At 65.4% G+C, this 18,682-nt stretch overlaps 1 protein-coding gene across 7 annotated transcripts in view; it reads left to right on the top strand.

The window, feature by feature from the left end:
• Window positions 1–18,682, top strand: part of MTA1 (metastasis associated 1) — a 34,875-nt gene that overhangs the window by 8,574 nt on the left and 7,619 nt on the right. For 4 of the 7 annotated variants that reach the window (XM_047079936.1, XM_047079935.1, XM_047079933.1 and 1 more), the window contains exons 2-10: window positions 4,601–4,668; window positions 8,794–8,887; window positions 12,544–12,594; window positions 12,696–12,822; window positions 12,890–12,953; window positions 14,264–14,381; window positions 16,962–17,064; window positions 17,829–17,928; window positions 18,240–18,428. In XM_047079936.1, the coding sequence (XP_046935892.1) occupies window positions 4,601–4,668; window positions 8,794–8,887; window positions 12,544–12,594; window positions 12,696–12,822; window positions 12,890–12,953; window positions 14,264–14,381; window positions 16,962–17,064; window positions 17,829–17,928; window positions 18,240–18,428 (914 nt within the window). The remainder of the gene's footprint in view (window positions 1–4,600; window positions 4,669–8,793; window positions 8,888–12,543; window positions 12,595–12,695; window positions 12,823–12,889; window positions 12,954–14,263; window positions 14,382–16,961; window positions 17,065–17,828; window positions 17,929–18,239; window positions 18,429–18,682) is intronic. The other 3 variants (XM_047079939.1, XM_047079938.1, XM_047079937.1) reach the window with 1 other exon arrangement.

The raw sequence follows: 18,682 nt of genomic DNA, 5'->3' as shown, positions 1-18,682 counted from the left end.
CTCTCTATGAGCCCGACCGACGCGGGACTTGACCTCGGACCCCAAGACCATGACCTGAGCCGACAGCCGGTCGGACACCTCTGGGCAGCCCGGTTCACAGAATTCTTGTCCGTCCGAAGTATAAGCTGGTGTCTTCCTTGCCCCGCCAGGCAGCTCCATGGCGCAGCCACAGTTAAATTTTTTTTTTTTTTTTTTTAACGTTTATTCGTTTATCTTGAGTTAGAGATAGAGAAAGACAGAATCCCAAGCAGGCTTCGTGCTGTCAGCACAGAGCCTGATGCGGGGCTTGAACCTGCGAACTGTTGAGATCATGACCTGAGCCCAAACCAAGAAACAGATGCTTAACCAACTGAGTCACCCAGGCGCCCCCTGGTTGTTAAGTTTTAATTTCTTTAAAAACAATATATTTTTTTTAACATTTATTTTTGAGAGAGACAGAGTGTGAGAGGAGGAGGGGCAGCTAGAGAGGGAGACACAGAATCCAAAGCAGGCTCCGGGCTCTGAGCCGTCAGCACAGAGCCCGACGTGGGGCTCGAACCCACGAACCGTGAGATCATGACCTGAGCTGAAGTCAGATGCTTAACTGACTGAGCCACCCAGGTGCTCCTTATTGTGACTTCTTAAATTCAGGGCCGAAACTGAAGTTTGGGGGGATGCGAAGGACTGCTCTGAACCACCGTTGTCACCGTGTGCCTTTGGAAACTAGTTCTTGCTGCATACGTGGTCGGGGTCTTTTGTGAGGTCATCTGAAAATTATGTAAAATTGCACGTGCGCGAACTTCTGCTGGTAAAGCCATTTTGGTGACAACTCACGTCTGAAGCTCCGGCCTCTCTCGGTAGTTTCCTCAGCATCCTGGTTACGACGAGAGGCAGATCGCCGCCCCAGTCCCATGTACAGGGACCTCATCTAGGGCTCCGACAGTGCTTCCGGACCCCGTTCACGCCCCGAGGGACTTTCTGTGTTTCCAAGGCCTGACTGCCAGCAGCTCCCGCGTCCCCTGCCGTGGAGGGTCTCCTGCTGCGCCACTGTGGGCCCGAGGGCTCCTTGAGGCCTTCATACCCCTCCTTGCGGTTGGTCACAACAGAAGCATCCGCACCAAAGTCAGCGGAAGTAGCGAGCACATGAGGCTTTCAGCCGGCCTCTCCCAGTGATCCACGGACAGTGCTTGGTTCTCTGGCCACCACCCGTGACCATGTGCCCGACCTCGTGTGCGTGTGGCCGCGCATCCCCAGAGAGCCGTGGCTCACCAGGCGTGGGACTCCCAAGGGCTTGGCGTTACCCCCCAGGAGCAGGTTAGGGGCCATACTCTCCTTTGGGACATGCGGACATGCAGGGTGTGGACAGTCCAGGCCTTCCTGTCTGCTGAAAGGAGAACGTCAAGGAGAAAAACCTGATGGAGCTTGGCGTGGGCTTTCCAAGCGGTGAATGTGCCCAGGAGAGCGTATGCTTGCCCGTAGATACCGGGCTTGGCCACACCCGCCGCGCCAGACGTCAGCGCTTGACGGGCTGGTGCTCGACGCTGACTCTGGACCGCGGGGAAGCAAGAGGTCCTCCCCCAAAACAGTTCAGTTCTTCTCATTAGTAGGCTTGTGTTGTTCCGAAAGATTGTGTTTGAGGGGTGCCTGGGCGGCTCAGGACCTGAGGGTCCGACTTCGGCTCGGGTCATGATCCCATGGTTTATAGGTTCGAGCCCCGCGTCGGGCTCTGCGCTGACGGCTCGGAGCCCGGAGCCTGCTTCAGGTTCTGTCTCTCTCTGTCAAAAGCAAATAAAATAAACATTAAAAAGTTTCTAAAAACATAAAAGACTGTGTCTGATTATTACTGTTTCATTTTAATTTCATCGATAAAGGTGTGTGGGAGTGTTGCGTTCGTACCTACAAAATACTCCTGGTGCAGCGTCCTGCCCTGCAGGCCTCAGGTCTTTGCCACCTGGCCCTTGACCGCGTCTGCATCCTAACCCGTGACCCCTTTTTTCGCTCATTTTCCTCCCCAGTGTTTTGTAGTTGCCAGATCCGTGCGCAGGGCTTCGATGTTTGAAGATCCGTAGGTCTTTTCTCAAATGGATACTTAGGTATTTAATGCTCCTCGGGCCTATTGTAAATAGTAGCGTCCACGTGCTGTTTTCTGTTCTGGGAGCTGGCTAAACCCTCATTCGTTTCAATGGCTTTTGTGTGGACTCTGGGAATTTCCGTGTGGACGGCACGTCTTCTGCAGACGGAGGGCCCTTCCCGGTGTCTGTACTTCTCTTCCTCGCGGACTTTGGCGACGGAGTGTGCACAGCAGGGAGAGCCGATGTGCTCACGTCACTCCTGATTTTGGGGGGAAGGCGTGGTTCTTCATTGTCGGGTGTGACGTCAGCTCTAGATTTTCCACGTGCGCCTTTTATCGGGTTGACGCTTCCCCTGATGTCCAGTTTCCTGAGAGAGTTTTCGTCGGGAGCACGTGTCTGTCCTGCATCCACTGAGACGGCCGCACAGCCTTCCTTCCCTGCCCGGCTGCCGCGGGCTTTGGTGTTTTCAGGGGGATCCCGGTGGCTGCGACGCGTCGTCCCCTCCGTGTACGCCTGGCCTGGGCGTGCTGCCGCTCCCTTGAGCCGCTTTGTTGTCCCGCGCTCCGTGGCCGCGGTGCTGGCGTCGTGGCCGCGAGGGCCGGTGGGGACCGTTCCCTCCGCGTCTGCTCTCTGGACGAGCTGGCGTCAGATCCCGCTCCTGCGTCTGGTGGGTTCCCCAGTGACGCCGTCTGGGCCTGGAGGGCCGTCTGTCTGTCTGTCGTCTCTTTTTACTCTCTTGGTTGACTTTGGAAGGTGTTTTATCTATGAGCCCGGTTCCTTTAGCAGACGTCAGGGTACCGGCTTCTCTGCGGAGAGCTCGGGGCTTCGTGTCTGTGAAGGGTTGCTCAGTCTTCCCCGGGCTCCGTTCCTGGCGCGAAGCCGTGCCCAGTGCCCGTCGCACCCCGTCCCTCGCCTCCACCCCCGCCCCGGCGTCCCTAGCTCAGGTCTCTGGCTCCTTGGTCAGCCCACCCTGGGTGTGCCCGCTTACCGGTGTTGCAGTGAAGCCGCGTCCTTCCTTTGCTTCCTCTCGCGCTTGTTTTCACTTGTCCTGCGTTTGGCTCGTTATCTGCGGTCTTGCGTCGCTCGGTTTCCCGTCACCCGCAGCGTAGCTGACGCGCAGCCACGCGCGCTCCTCGAGTGCGCGGTTCTGTGAATTCCGGGGAGCGTGTGGGGCTCTGTGGCCCCTGCTCCCCGGGCCCCCTGCCCGCCACCCTGGGAGGCGCCCTCGGAGGGGTCGGCCGCTGGAATCGTGAGCGGCCGGGTTGTCTCCGGGTTGGAGTGCACGTGAATGACATTTTTGGTTTAATTCGTTCTTTAGTTTCTTAGAACAGAAGCTTAGAAGATCAACGTGAGACCGTCGTGTAAACAGTGCGTTTCCGAGGTGTAACTTGCACCTGGTAGAATCCACCCGTTCCGAGTGTGCAGTTCCCTGAAGTTTCCTCTTTTGCGAGCTGAGCAGCGGCGCCACGCTCCGCATTCGGAGAATTTCCGTCTCCCTCAAAGCGGACCTCGTGCCCGTCCACGGCCCCTCCTTGACCCCTGTTTTCCCCTAACCCATGAGCGTGCCCCTCTGGGTTGTTGGTGTCTTTGCCTTTTGGTCCCGTGGGGCTCTGGTGGGGGCACGGCCGCGTCTGATGCAGCCGTGTCCTCCGGCTGTGCCGGTGAGCCCCGCAGGCGACACGTGCTTGTTCGGGCCCCTCCTCGGGGTCCCGGGCCAGGTCCTTCCGCAGAATCTGTGCTCAGTGTGGGCATTGGGCCGTGTCCGGGCCTTAACCAGATTCCGGCTCAGGCGAGCCCCTCCCGACCAGCCGTCCCCCGCAGGCCTGCCCTGTGGGCACCGAGGGGCAGGCGGAGCCGTCCCCGGTGCCGAACCTCCCCCAGCTTGCCTAGGCGTCAGCCAGGGGGCCCCGCTGGCAACTCGGTGGTCTCACGGCCATCCTGGGCTTTCCGTGTGAGCCTCCCAGGGCAGGTCTCCCCGAGATGGAGCCTGAGGGAAGCCCGTGCTGACCTGGCATTTTGGGGGGCCCGCCGGGTGGTGGTAGCTCGTCTGGGCCTATGTTCCTGTGGCACCTGACACCGTCCCCACCCCAGGCCCTGGCCTCCGCTCACTGCCAGGGGCTCATCGGGGCAAGGGGAGGAGATGCAGGGGCCTGGTGGCCCCCCGCCCAGCATGCTGCCATGGTCTCTGGGGCTCGTGGTGGCCGTGCTTGGCTGTCCTGCCCGCCCAGCCTGTGTGACTCAGGGCCCGCCTTTCAGGCAGCAGTGGCCCCTGGGAAGCTGTCCCCAGGGCAGAGCTGCAGTGTGGTACCCCTAGCCCCTCCTGGGAGGATAGAGCTCCCAGTGGGCGGCTGGTGTAGGGCCCCAGGGATGGGGGTTGGGGGTGGGCTCCTGTCTGGGGCGGCCCCCTCCCACCTCGTCTTGAGCCCGTGCCCAGCACCCGCTGACATGTCTCTGGTTACTTCCTCTCCCCGCTGGGATGGTGTGGACCCCATATTCTCTGCTCCCCAGGGCTCAGTGCTGTGGGTGACACTCTCTCTTCCTGTTTGCAGACTACGTCTATTTCGAGAACTCTTCCAGCAACCCGTACCTGATCCGCAGAATCGAGGAACTCAACAAGGTAGTGTGAGCACGCGTGTGTGTGCGTGTGTGTGCGTGCATGCTGGGGGTCCTGCTGGCGGGGGGCTCTGGGGCTGGCCACAGACCCTCTGGTAGCTTTGTACCAAGGCTCACTTGCCTGGAACCGGTTCCTGTCCTTGGAGAGTCGGGCGGTGGCGCCCCCGTGGCCTTGTGACGGGTGTGCCTAGCAGGGGCTCAAACGGGACAGGAGCGTCCCAGCGGTGTCTGGGCTGGAGGTTCCGGAGGCCCCGCTGTAGAAGGAAGGAAGCTGCCTGGGCAGCCACGGTCCCCTGTGGGCCCTGCCCATACGTTGCCTCCTTCCTGCTCACGTGCACCGTCCTCCCCTCGATCCACGTCCCTGGAGCCTCTGGTAGGCCCTCCCAGGCTGGGCGGGCGTGGGCTGAGGCCATAACTGGGGCCGGGCGCTGGGCCCACGCCTCCCGCGTGCCCACTGTGGTCACGGCGCAGGGGCATCGGGTCAGGGCACTCCCTGGCCCCGTGGGCCCTTCCCTCCCTGGTTCCTGGGGGGCAGGGCTGCAGCGGTCGCTTTCTGGCCATGGAAGACCTTGCTGTGCTCTTCGAGGCCCTCCTGAAGCTGCTTTCCTCAGGCTTGGTGGCAGCGTGGCCTGGGATGCTTGGCAGGAGGCGGGGAGGGGCGAGGAGGCCAGACTTAGGGGCACCTGTGCCCCCAAGAGACTCCAGCAGTGGCAGCACCGCGGGAGCGGGGGGAGCCTGTGCCCCGAGGCCAGGTCCGCGGGTCTCAGGTCGGGGCGGGCGACCAGGACGCGTGGAGGCCACTGTGCTGCCGGGCCCTGTGCCCCGCGGGCGCCTCGCTGGCAGGAACCTGCTCACAGCGGCCCCAGCGGCAGGGGCCCCAGGAGGAGGGGCGGGCGGCATCCTTAGCCGGTCACCCACCCACACGTGTCAGCTTGTGCTGACTTGGGTCACGAGGAAGCAACAGAGAGAGGTTGCTTAGGGGGCAGTCGCGCGAAAGCGCGTGGCTGGGGGAGGCGGGGGTCCTCCCCCCCTCCCCGCCCCCCCACCCCCCATCCCCAGGCTGCCAGCTGGAGTTGCCACTGACAGGGGGTTTTGCAGCCCGGGGCAGGTGACTGTAGATGGCTGTAGGTGGCCTCGCTGAGCGGGCTGGCGCAGTCCCCGCCCCTCGCTTGGGCTGCGACATGGAGAGCCCGTTGTGTGACCGGGAGGCACCGACAAGAGCAGGGGCGGTTGCCGATGTTTGTCAGCTCTGAGCCTGGTCGGACCCCTGGGTTTGTGTGCCTGTGGACCCCCTTACAGGTCAGGTCCGGGCAGAGAGACCTTCCTGGGGTCACATGTGAAAGGACAGGGGCCCCGATGGGGTGGGAGAACAGGTCAGGTCAAGGTGGGGGGGGTGGCGAAGAGACTTGCCTGGGATCACATGTAAAAGGACGGGGTGGCCTGCAGTCTCGGACGCTGGTGGGCACATCTTCAGCCCCTATCAGCCTCCCCCTGCCGCCCCACGGAACGTGGGACTCAGGCCTGACCGAAGTGGATTCTGGAGCCACTCAGAGTGGGGCCAGGCGAGTGGGTCCCAGCAGGGGCTGCAAGGGGGTCAGTTTGCAGGCCCTCCCTGGTGGTCCCACCCTGGCCACTGCCCCCCCCACCCCGAGCCCGGGACCCCAGAGCAGTGTCCCCCGTGCGTCCCTGGTGTGTTCCCCACATTGTCCGTTGGGCGTGGTCACGGGGGAACGGCCCAGGGGAGTCAGGTGTTCAAGGAAGGCCTTGAATTTTAGTAAAAGCCCTGTCTGTACTGGGGTGGGGGGTGGGGGTAACATCCCTGTCCACAGAAAGGTGGAAGGTAAAACCTGGAGCTGTTGGCAATAAAGCCAGAGCCCAGGGTTAGGTGATGAGTTGAGGGTGAGCCCGGGCCCTGCCTGAGAGGTGGGACAGCGGGTTGGGGCCCAGGCAGCACTGGCACCTGCAGACAAGAGTGGGTGAATCAGCCGGAGGGTGGGGGGGGGGCAGGGGCAGCGCACGGCCCCCCCCACTTCTCTGTAAGTTGGAGACGATTCTAAAATGAGTTCTCTTTTAAAACCTGTCAAAAAAGCCACAGCAGTGGTCATACTGGTTCAGGGGTCTGCTCTTTGGGGACCTCTTCTTGGATATTACACCTCCTCCTATGAAGCCTAGCCTGTGTTGTGCGGTGGCGGGTGACAAAGGTCCCCACCCCTCCCAGGACTCTGGGCTTTTGTAAACCTTCAAAGTGATTGTCACATTTTCTTCTCAGAACCGTGCCTGAGTCTCTCTTGCGCTGGCTTTGTCTCCACGGGAAGTTAGGTCCCGAAGGGGCTGGAGGGGCTGAAGGAAACCGTGGGCTTGAAAGAAAAGGGGCGGGGCCTGGCATCTGGGGTGTGGGAACCGGGGAGGGGTGGGGGGGGGGTCCTGGGGTCCTGGCGGGGAGGCCGTCCTGGAATTAGAAGCCAAATTTTGGAAGATTGGCGTCTGGCTTTGTGGGGGTGTGTGGAAATGTCGGGCCAGCACAGCACAGAAGGTGGACGAAGAGGGGTGTCACGGACCCCAAGGGGGAGGACCTGGGACCCACACGGAGAGCCCCTGCCCCCCAGCTGCCAGCCATCCTCCTGGGCGTGTGGGGGAGAGGTGTGCACGTGCTGGGTCTCCAGGGTCGGGCCTGGGCCGGGCCACCAGGGCCACCACGAGTGGGGGCCGAGGGCTGCGCCCCACAGACCCTGCCAGGCGAGCTCTGTGGTGGACCTGGGCCCCGAAGACAGCGGGCCGCCCTCCGGCCCCACGGATGAGGGGGCGCCGCTCCCGAGCTCACAGGTCCGGTGGCTGTCGTGTCAGACTTCGCCCTTGACGCTGCCGCGGCCCTGACGACGGTCCTGGGGGGCGGTCCCCGTGAGGCGTCTCCTCACCTGGAGCCCAGCAGGCCATCCTGGGAACCATTTCTAGGAGACACTGTTCCACGTGGGCCCCGTGGCCGAGGCGGCTCTAAGCGTCTCCCAGCACTGAAGCCGTTTACGAGGGCGTGACTGCCGTGGGGCACGCGGCGCGCTCTGGACACCAGGGCGTCCGCGGGCTCCAGGGAGCGTTCGCCGCAGCTACCCTGCTTTCCTGGAAGGTGGTCGGTTCTCCTAGGCAGAGGGTGGTCTCCTAGCCTCGGGGAGTGCCCAGGGCTCAGTGTGTGACACATCACCAGGCTTCCTAAGAGGCTGTTGGCTCCGTGGAATGAGCCGGATGGTCCACACTCGGCCTAGAGACGACTTCGTTTCAGGATGTAAACGCTAGAACGCTGCACCCTGGGAAGGTTGGAGTGGTGGTCATGAGCCTGGTGTCACTGAAGGTTCTGGAAGCTCCCGTTAGTTGAGGAAGGGTCTGTTCCTAACCCTAACCCAGCAGACTCCCTCAGCGTCTTGCTCTCTTCCCGTGTTGGCCAAAGTCTTTGATAGCCCTTGAAGGCGTCTCTGAGCCCTGGGATGGCAGCATCGTCCCCAGGGAACGCATCAGCTGCTCCCAGCCCCTTGGGGGCTGCTCCCTGGCACCGGGGTCAGTGGTCAGCTGGCCTTGGTCACACCCAGAGGGGTGCTGGAAAGGCAGGGTGTTCCAGGAGCCGAGGCACAGCCGCCTTTGGGCGAATGTCCACCAGTTGCTGGCCCTGAGCAAGCAAGGCCTGGGGGAGGGACACGGAGACCAGCAGAAGTGAGCCCCGGCTGGTGGGCTGGGGTCCACCTGTGTCCTGGAGACAGCACAGTGGGGAGAGAGGGAAGACAGACCTGGAGGGAAGGGGCACAGGGAGGGGATTGGCAGGGGAGACAGGTCTGGAGGGGAGGGGCACGGGGAGGGGATTGGCAGGGGAGACAGATCTGGAAGGGAGGGGCACAGAGAGGGGGATGGGGGGGAAACAGACCTGGAGGGGAGGGACACAGGCTGGGCTTAGGTCTGTGCAACCCGTCCCCGGCCGGCTGGAGGTGTCACTGCCCCGTATCTTCCCGGGCACGGCCCCCCCTGTGATGGGCCTGTTCCTGGTCACACTCAGGGTCCCCTGTGAGAGTCGGCCCTGCTGGGGGCTGTCAGTTGGCGGGGGGTGGGGGGTGGGGGGTAGTCCTCAGATCCTGCCTTGCTGTTCCAGACCGCCAACGGGAACGTGGAGGCCAAGGTGGTGTGCTTCTACCGGAGGCGGGACATCTCCAGCACCCTCATCGCCCTGGCCGACAAGCACGCCAGTGAGTCTGGGCCTTTCCTGCAGGGCGCGGGGGCCCACCTTCCCCGCCCCCTCCCCCTGGGCCCTGCCCCCACCTTCCCCTCCTGCTTCCCCCTGGGCTGGCCCCCACCTCCCCCGCCCCTCCCTGGGTCGGCTCGTGGGGTCCTGGGCTGGTGAGGCCACCTGTCCTGTAGCTGTAACCTGGGCTCTGGGTGCATGGGGTCTCTGTGCTCGTCCCCCCGGGGTCCCCTTCTCTGAAAGGTGGGCCTGCTGTGTGCTTGCGGCAGGACTTTTCCTGATATGATCGAGCCGTCCTGGGATGTTTCAGGGAGGCCAGGTGGGAGGGGGCTGCAGGGGGCGGGGGCGAGGACTCTGCTGGTCCCGCTACACCTCACTCCTTTCCACTTGGCCAGGAGGTTTACACTGGTGTCTGGAAAGCGCTTTTAGAACCAGAGTCTATTTGTAGTTCAAGCCTGAGTCTTGGAGTCACTGATGTTGGGGGGGCTCCCAGCAGCCTGGCTGGAGCCCTGAGGTCTCCCTCCCCATCGGTGGCCAAGGCTCCTGATTGAAAACAGGCATCCACTGGGGCCCGGCCTGCGTCTGCTCCCACGTACATGGGGGTGCGGCTGCCCGTGTGCACCTCCAGCCCCGGGTCCCGCACGGCCCCTCCCACCAGGCAGCGAGGGGAGGGGTCCCAGACTCTCCCTCCTGGGATGGGGGGGCACACCAGTGGCTGTGACTGTGACTGACCCTGGCTCCCAGGTGCTTGCCTACAGGGCCGTCCAGCCAGGGGACAGGAACCGTTCTTAGGGAGTTTACCGGGTATCGTTCCTGCATGGGTGAAGGCCTCCCCTGTGCCCCCCCCCCCCGCCCGATCGACCCTGGTTCCTCTGGGTGGAGGTCCAGACACGGGGGAGTCACGACTTCCTGGTCAGGCTCCAGGTCAGGGCAGCAGTCAGGCCAGGGACCCCCTCTGCCTGTGTCCCCAGCACGGTGCTGTGAGAGGCAGGACGCCCAGGCCAGGTCGGGCTCCTCCGTGGGTCCTGGAGGGGTCAGAGGGTGCTCCAGGACTGGGTCTCCCAAGGCTTCAGGGGTGAGGAGAGAAGCAGTGAGGTCTGGCGTGGGGGGCCGCACCCTCGCCAGGATCAGTGCAGCCCGTTCTGTGCCGGCCTCGCCTCGCCTGGCCTCCCAGGAGATGTCCGCCGAGGGGACGTCTGTGGTCATGGGGAGGCCGCGGGTCCAGGCTTCGGTGCGTGTCCTGTAACCGGTGGCCTTCTTGTGACACAGGTGGCTCTGTGTCTAATTGCGGACGATGACGCGCCCCCGGGAAGCACACATTCTCGATCTTCAGCCCCAAAGCCTGCACCCGCCACCCCTGCCCTCCTGGCTGCGGGTGTCGGGCAGAGAGCCGGGGGTCTCGGGCCCACAGTCCGGAGGACGGGTCTGTTCGGTCGCTGGCCCTACAGGCATCAGCAGTGGTGGTCTCTGTTCCATGCCGCAGGGTGGGAGGGACTTTGAGGGGTGGGCTGGCCAGACCCCGGTGTCTGTGGCCCAGGTTGGGTGGAGTCACTGTTGACTTGCGGTGTTGATGCTTGACGATCTCTTCACCCGTGTCCGCTGCCTCGCCCAGAGCGACCGCAGTCCTTGCCCCCTCAGGACGTGGTGGCCCACCGTGGCCTCAGGGCCGGGCTTTCCTGCTGCCAGGCCCCCCAGAGGTCAGCTGGTGGCCAAGAGGGCTCTAGGAAGGACCTGGGGGGCGCTGTTGCCAGGACGACCACGTTGGAGCTGCTGGGAGGGCAGTGGCCTCCGAGGCTCCCCAGAGCGCTGTCCCGGGGTGCGTGTCATGTGTGACGGGGCCCGGTGAGGCCGGTGGCATGGCCTTGTCAGGGCAGGGCCCTGCTGGTGCTTTCTGGGAAGCCCCGTGCTTTGTGCCGGCCGCTCTGTCTTGCAGTGGTGTTCCCGGGAACCGTGTTGCATGGGGCTGTCTCTGCTCGTGTGTCCCTCCGTGAGCTCGCTGTGGCCAGGGTGAGGCTGATCCACCCTTCTGCCCAGGCCCCAGCCCAGCATCGAGGGGAGGGTGTGAGGATACTCTGGGGTTTCCCGGGGACCCTTCTGGTGAAAGGGAGACACCCAGGGGGCCCGCTGCTCGGTCAGGCAGGCCCCTGGCCCACATGGCCAGTCAGCTGCTGGGGTCTCTTCTGGGTCTGGGGGCCTGAGACAGAAGCCCTGCCCACCACTGCCAGGGCGTCCAGCCCCCAGCATGGGCCAGGCGTCCCAGGCCACGTGGGCGTCCCCGCAGCAGTGAAGCCCTTCCTGAGGTCTCCCAGCCACCTTTTGTTCAGCCCTTGCCCCGTGTGGGGAACCACAACAACCTCCTCAGCCCGTAGCGGACGTGGCCGCGGCCCCCTGCCCTGAGACTTGCGCGTGCACACACGCTCACACACACGCACACGCCCGCACGCACAGGGCCGTCCTGAGACAGCACCCTGTTGCCCTGGGAGAACGGCAGGCACGGGTGATAGAGTAGGCTGCAGGGGCTCACGGGGTGTGAGTCAGCCCCAGGGGTGCGGTGGGAGTGCAGGGCCTGCCTGTGCCTGGGAGGGCCGGCCCCCGACGCGGCCCGGGACGAGGACGCATTGGATCCCAGAGCAGGGTTTTCTGCACCACAGGCTGCCTTCCCCCACCTTGACCCCCTGGGTTCCTCGAGACCGAGTGCCCCAGTGCCACCCACACCCAGGGGTCCACCAGGCGCGAAGGAAGGCTTGGAGCACAGGGGCTGTGGGAAGCTCGCCCTCTCCCCGTCTCCTCAGGTGCTGATGTGGCCCAAGCCGTGGCCACTCCTGGGGCCCCTCCTTGCCACTGCTGACGGTGGCCGCGATGGGTGGGGGTCTCCCAGCCACGGTGGGGAGGGTCCCAGGATGATGGTCTCTGGCCCCGGGCGTTCCTAGCCATGCTGCCTGGGCCCACGGTGCCATCACAGGACTGCCGTGAGCATAAGGTGGGCTGGTTGGCGGGTGTCTGGACAATGGCAATGTCCCCGGCTGGGGGTGCATTGTGCCTGTGGGTCTGCGGGAGTGGGCGGGGCAGGCAGGGGAAGACGAAGCCAGTAGTGGGCACTCGGACTCCGGTGGCCCACACACCTGGAGCAAACACAGGACCACCTCCCCTGGTGTCCCTAGCCCGGGCTTCTGTCTGAGCCGGGCGGGGGGGGGGTGCTGGGGGGGGAGGGGGGAGGCTGGGGACTCCCTGCGGTCACCACAGGGGGGCAGCAGAGGGCTGTGGTGGGTGGGGGGGGCGGGGGCGGAGGGAGGGCCCAGGATGGAGAATGGGGTTCCCAGATGTTGCCCGAGTGCAGCAGCCCCTGTGGGGTGGCCAACCTCTGTGTGTCCCTGCCCCGGCCCCCTCGTCCCCCTCGCACCGCCCCAGACTTCCACCGTGTCTCCAAGGTCCCCTGACCCCTGGTACCGTGTGCTTCCTGTGGGCACCAATGTGCCAGCTCCGGAGGGGTGGCTGAGGGCGCCTGGGTCAGCACTCTGGGAACAGCAGGTGCACTGCCGACCTGACCTGGGGCTGCCCCGGGCCGTGGGTGGCCGGGTGGGCCAGCAGTGCTCCGTTGCTAACCTGCCGTCTGGGTACCGTCTGTCTGTCTGTCTGTCTGTCTGTCTGTCTGCCACGTAGCTCTGTCAGTCTGCTATAGAACCGGACCGGGGGCCGACAGCGGCGAGGAAGGTGAGAGCTGCCTGTGCGGGAGGGTCCTCACGAGCCGGCTGGGCGGGTGCCGGGCTGGGGGCCCTGGGGCGGCGAACTCACGGGAAACCCTCGCCCCTCAGGGGAGACGGAGGAGGAGGTGGAGAACCCCGAGACGGCGGACCTCCCTGAGAAGCTCAAGCACCAGCTGCGGCACCGCGAGCTGTTCCTCTCGCGGCAGCTGGAGTCGCTGCCGGCCACTCACATCAGGTACCCAGCGGCCCGGCGGGTGCCCGGGGTCCACCCTGCCCCTCTGACGCCTGCCTTTCTCTTGCAGAGGGAAATGCAGCGTCACCCTGCTCAACGAGACGGAGTCGCTCAAGTCCTACCTGGAGCGGGAGGTGAGGCTGGCCGCCCCGCCCCCTGCCAGCCCGCAGCCACCCCGCGGGGGCTCAGCCAGGGGTGTGTGCCCCTGCAGGCCACCCGCTCGCACCGTCCCTGGGCCGAGCCGGAGCCAAGGCGGCCAGGCCACGGAAGGGTTCCTGAGTCTGTAATATCAGCATCGTCAGTGTTGCCGGCAGTTGGGGCCATGGGACCGCCTCCTGGTCCCACAGACACGCGTGGGGACCTCCTGCGCTCGTGGGATGGTCCCCACTGATGCCACCCCCAAGTTGTGGCAGGTGAAAATGTTCCCAGACAGCGGGTTTGTCCCTGGGGAGCTGCATGGCCTGGGCAGAGCCGGCACTGAGGACGTGGAGAAGGGGTCTGGAGGGGCTGGGACGCTATGAGAAGGACAGGTTGGGGCAGGTGGCCGTGCAAGGAGATCCTGGGGCAGGTGAGGGGGCTGGCCCGAGGCGACCCGCTCGTTCTCAGCCCTGGTCCCTTCCCGCCATGCCGAGCCCGGCTCGTTGGGGAGCTCAGGTCTGCGGCGGCTGGGGGACTGGGTGCAGACGCGAGGACGGTGGTGCGGCCGCTCTCGGGCTCCTCGCCGGGAGTCAGGGAAGCCACCGGGAGGGACAAGGCCCCAGGTCAGTCCTGCCGAGCGGGCAGGGAGCCACCGGCCGGGGGGACGAGCCCCAGGTCGGTCCTGCTGAGTGAGCCAGGAGCCGGTGGCGGGTGAGAGCCGTCCGGAGGGAGCCGTGGTGTCAGAGTCTCACAGGATGATCTGCTGTGGGCTGTGGCCCGCGTGTGTCCCCGGGGCGGGGGCCTGGCCCTTTGCTGGTGTCCCCTCGCCTGCTCGGGGAGCACGTTGCCCTCAAAAGCGTGAGGACTGGCCGCCGAGCCGTGGCAGAAACGAGCCCTGTCTGCACACGGCCCCTCAGGCGTCAGGGAAGTAGAGCGGGCAGGGTGGCTACAGGGGGCCCACCAGAGTTGGGGGCCTAGGGCAGCAGAGGGTCACCGGAACACCGCAGGGTGAGCCCCGAGGGTGGGCCGGTCAGGCCTCTGAACTCGCTGGAAATGAGCAAAGCGGCTCGGCGCGGTTCCTGAGAAGCACGGCCCTAGGCACGGAGTCCAGAACCTTCTGTGGCCCCGTGGTGCATCCGCGGTGACGGCTGCACGTGAACTGGGCTGGACGCTCCCTGGCCACGGCCTGCCAGCCTGTGCGGCGTGGGGTTTTGTGTGTCCTGCTTCCTCACGGCCCCGCGGCGGCGGGCTCCGGGTGAGGCCTCGCTGGCGCCCTGCTGACGCGGTCTTGTGTGCTGTTTTTCAGGATTTCTTCTTCTATTCTCTAGTCTACGACCCCCAGCAGAAGACCCTGCTGGCAGATAAGGGAGAGATCCGCGTGGGGAACCGGTACCAGGCGGACATCACTGACCTGCTGAAGGAAGGTAGGGCTCTGGGCCGCCAGCGGGGCGTCCGCGCACCAGCTGCGTTTCCTTTGCGCGGCTCTTGGAGCTTTTTTTCCAAAAAACTTGGTTGGATGAATTGGCTCACCTTGCCTCTGCCGGTGGGCGGTGCCTTCCGGGACTCCGTGCGCCCCACAGCGACCAGAGGGGCCGTGCGTCCTGTCTCGGCAGGAGGTCTGGCTAGCGGCTGAGAAGCAGCTGTGGGCGGCTAGGGTGCTGGTGGCCGGGGCTCGCGGGCGTGGAGCCCACGCAGCCCTGCGTACTCTGCGCCCCTTGAGTCTAATGGGCCGCCCGTGGCCGCCATCCACTGGGGAACCACCCCGTCGGCCTCCCCGGCCCCACCCCTGCTCGCGGGTGCCCCTACCGGACTGACCGCTAACCCCAGGGCCCGTAGGCCGTGATGATCTCCTTGGGGGTTTTCCTCACTTGAGCTCCTCCTGTGGGGCCAGCCCGGCCTCGGTCCTGTGTCCCCCCCTCCCCCCCACTCGAGGCGCGGTCTTGGGTCTCCCGGCCCTCAGGGAGCTCCTCGGGACCGGTGTGTGCTCTGTATGCAGCGAGCTGTGTGTTGGGCCAGCGGGTCTGGGGTCCTCGGGCCCCTTTCTCTCCTCCTTCCCTCTCTGCTGCTCTCTCAGGACCTCTCTCTGCGGACGTAACGAGCTGTTTCTCTGAGGCCGATTTAGTTTTTTAAAAACGTCTGGTTTCGCCTCATGCGTGTTCTTTTCTTTTATGCGCATACACGCCCCGCCCCCCACGTACATGCCCACGTGACATACGACATGCATGCACACGCATGCTCACACGCATGTGCTCACAGACACGTGTGGACGCGTGCACACACATCCGTGCATACACGCTCACACACACACGCTCGCACGCTGGCTTCCCCTTGGCTGGTGGTGCGTCCGGGAGGACCCTGCCGGTCGGAGGTGAGGCGGCGTGTGGCGGGGGACCTACACCCTGTGTCCCGCTCTCTGGTCCTTTGGCCGCTTCTGGGGGCTGCCCGGAGTCGCACGCTCCCCACCTCCTGCCCACCCGTACTGTCCCGCTGCTTGCCACGTGACGGTGTCCCCGTGGCAGCCCCTGTCTGCTAGCCTGACCGCGGCTGTTGCCGGGTCCCGCCTCCCCGGCCCAGCTGAGGGCGCCGCGTCTGGTGGTAACTGGAGAAGGACCCCGAGCGGGCGGCTCGAATGTCAGCCAGCCTCAGTTTCCTGGGCCGTGACCCGGGTGCCGGGCAGGAGACGACCTCGGCCCCGGACCCGCAGGCCCGAGAAGGCCGTGAGGGCTGCCCCGGGGGTGCCGGGCCTGGGTCGAGCGGCACGGGGCCCCCGCCCCCCGGCTCCTGGGTGCTGCGGCGAGGCGGGCACAGAGTGAGTGAAGGCACACGCTCTCCCCTAGCACGTTTAAAGTCTAACGCGGGTGCGCAGTGGCGCCCAGCAGGTGCCGGTTGCAGGTCGTGGCCCTCAAACCATGGAGGCCAGGAAGCGTGGGACCCCAGATACGGGGGGGGGGGGGTGTCTCAAGGGGAGTCCCCCTAGGAAGGGCACTGCCTACGACGTCAGGAACATCCCACCCGTGCTCCGCCTGTGCCTCACAGCAGCCCGCGGGCCCCAGCCACCTGTTCACCCAGGCTCCCCGGTGGGCTCCCTGGGCACCGACTTCGTGGGATGTGCCCGCGAGGGCTCCTGCGCGTGGTAGGGAGCCCATTGCCGCCACAGTCAAGGGGAGCGAGCGCGTCTCCTGCACGCGTGCAGCCTGAGGGCCTGAGCTGGTTGCGGACGTGGCCTCGGCCAGGGAGCCGGACGGGAATGGCCGTGAGGTGTTCACCCACAAGGGCCGGCCACGTTGGGACGCCAGCTGTTCCCGGGGGGCGTCTCCCGCAGCCTCCGCTCTGTTCTCCGTGAGTGAGCGTACTTCCCGCGAAGCGGCTGTGCCTGCTGGGTTCAGGAGCTCTGCCCTCGCGTCTGCACGGCACGCGGCCCCCCAGAGACGCCCCGACCCTGGAGTCTGCGGTGTCGGGAGCGGCCAGGGGGGCAGGGGGTCACACAGAAGGAGGATAAACTGAAATGCAGCCTTTTGGGTACTGTGAGGGGCCCTTGGGTGGCAGACGCCAGCACTGGACGAGGCCACGTCGGAGTCCCCCGACCTGGCCATTGAGTGGACCGTGTGGCCCCGTGGCGTCTCGGGATCAGGAGCTTGATTAGACCCAAAGCAAGCCTCCTCTGCCTTGTCCCCACACCTGGTTGCTTCGGGCCACAGGCGCTCCCCCGGCCCCCAGGCGCCTCCTCAGCCTCCTCCAGAGCCGGGCTGGGATGCGCGGTGTTTGCAGAGGTGAAAACCCGTTGTGTGCTGAGCAGACCTGGAAGTTTGGGCCGACAGCAGTGTGAACGTGTGCTGCAGCCTTGCAGCCCGGGCTCGATGAGCCCTCCCGAGTCCCAGCAGAGGCAAGGGTGTGTGTGGCCCTGCGGCCGGCAGGCTGATCCCCCAGGACCTTGGCTCCAAAAGGCTGCAAGCCACGGGCTCTTCTTAGGGTCCTGCTGGCAGCCTATCACGCGTTTCTCGTAGGTGAGGAGGATGGCCGAGACCAGTCGCGACTGGAGACCAAGGTGTGGGAGGCCCACAACCCCCTCATAGACAAGCAGATCGACCAGTTCCTGGTGGTGGCCCGGTGAGTGGGCCTCAGGGGCAGTCGGGGTTCTGCCTGGACCCCAGGCCCAGGGGCTGAACGGCTCCCCTGCCCCTGCTGGCTGGGCCCTTGGTGGAGGCACCCCCTTCCCCAGTTCCAGACAGGTCCGGGCAGCCTTTCTCGTCCCTGCTGCTCTTAGGGGCTGCCTGGGCTTCTGCGGGGGCCCTGAGGGTCCCGGGGGCAGCTCTGGCTTTGAGGGGCTGGCCCCGTGCACCTGCCTGCTTACCTCGGGGCCTTGCAGGCCAGGCACGGACAGGGCTGGTCCCCAGGACTGAAGGACTGGATGGAGTTGCTAGGCCTGTGTCTGGACGGGCTGTGGGCTGTTGTCCTGGAGACGGGGGGGAGGTAGCTGAGAAGGGAGGACATGGCCCTTAAGACCCGGGCCTCAGAGCCACAAGGGAGGCAGTGCTCCAAGAAGCAGCCTTTGCTCCAGCAGACCCCCTGGTGGAGCCCTGGGGCTGGGCCAGCGGGAGGGGAGGCCCTGTGAGGACACAGGTAGCCACACGCCCAGAAGGCTCCCATGTGTCTCCTCTGGACCCTGCACCTTCACTGTGGAGGGAGGGCCCTGCAGTGAGCTGGGGAGGTGGAGCCCCAGGCAGTGGTGGCCAGCGGCAGGCTCTGTCCCCGGTACCTGGGGCCTCCTAGCCAGCCGTGTCCTCTCATCTTGGTGTGCTCCGGGTTTGGCCAGGGTGCCCTCTGTACGTCGGGCTCCCGTGGTCAGTGTCTCCCTGCCCCCACCCCCCCAGCTCTGTGGGCACCTTCGCAAGAGCTCTGGACTGCAGCAGCTCCGTCCGACAGCCCAGCCTGCACATGAGCGCCGCGGCCGCCTCCCGGGACATCACCTTGGTGAGGGGGCTGCATGCTGGGGCGTCTGCACGGGACCCCGTCCGGTTGTTGCCGGGGCCAGCTGTGTCCGGCCTCCCGGCGGGTGGCTCCATGAGGCTGGGGTCGTCCATCCATCCCGTGCCCTCCCGGAGAGCCCACCGGGCTAGGCGTGGGAGCGAGCCCCCCTCCATCTCTCCTGCGCCCCCGCTGCCTCCTGCGACCGTCCTCATCTCTTCCCGGGTGGGTGGGCTGGCCAGCCCTGCCTGGGGCGTCTGCGGGTCCTCGCAGCAGCTGGGACACGGCCTGGGTGACCTCCGCGTGTCCTGCTACAGTTCCATGCCATGGACACGCTGCACAAGAGCGTGTACGACGTTGCCAAGGCCATCTCGGCGCTGGTGCCACAGGGCGGGCCCGTGCTCTGCAGGGACGAGATGGAAGAGTGGTCCGCCTCGGAGGCCAGCCTTTTCGAGGAGGCCCTGGAGAAGTACGGGAAGGACTTCACGGACATTCAGCAAGACTTTGTGAGTGCCACGTGGTGGGCTCGGGGCCCCACTCCCCAGGGCCACCGTGTGTCAGCCCCACCGTGTGTTTGCGGCTCCCGGAAGGCGGGGCCAAGAGCTGCACCTGCTGCCAGGTCCAAGGTCAGCGGCGCTGGGCATCACGCTGGGCGTCACCCCGGGCTCCCGGCACTGACCTGTGTGCTTGTGTGAGTTGTTGGCTGCTGTTAACCAGCTGAGCTCGTCTTTAGGCGTCTTTGTATTGTGTCCCTGGAGAG

Source organism: Lynx rufus, unplaced genomic scaffold, assembly GCF_022079265.1.
Source record: "Lynx rufus isolate CCGP_SWC_20201006 ecotype Redwood Valley unplaced genomic scaffold, mLynRuf1.p SCAF_17, whole genome shotgun sequence".
NCBI classification, from domain to species: domain Eukaryota; kingdom Metazoa; phylum Chordata; class Mammalia; order Carnivora; family Felidae; genus Lynx; species Lynx rufus.
This window is presented reverse-complemented; position numbering and strand designations above follow the sequence as displayed.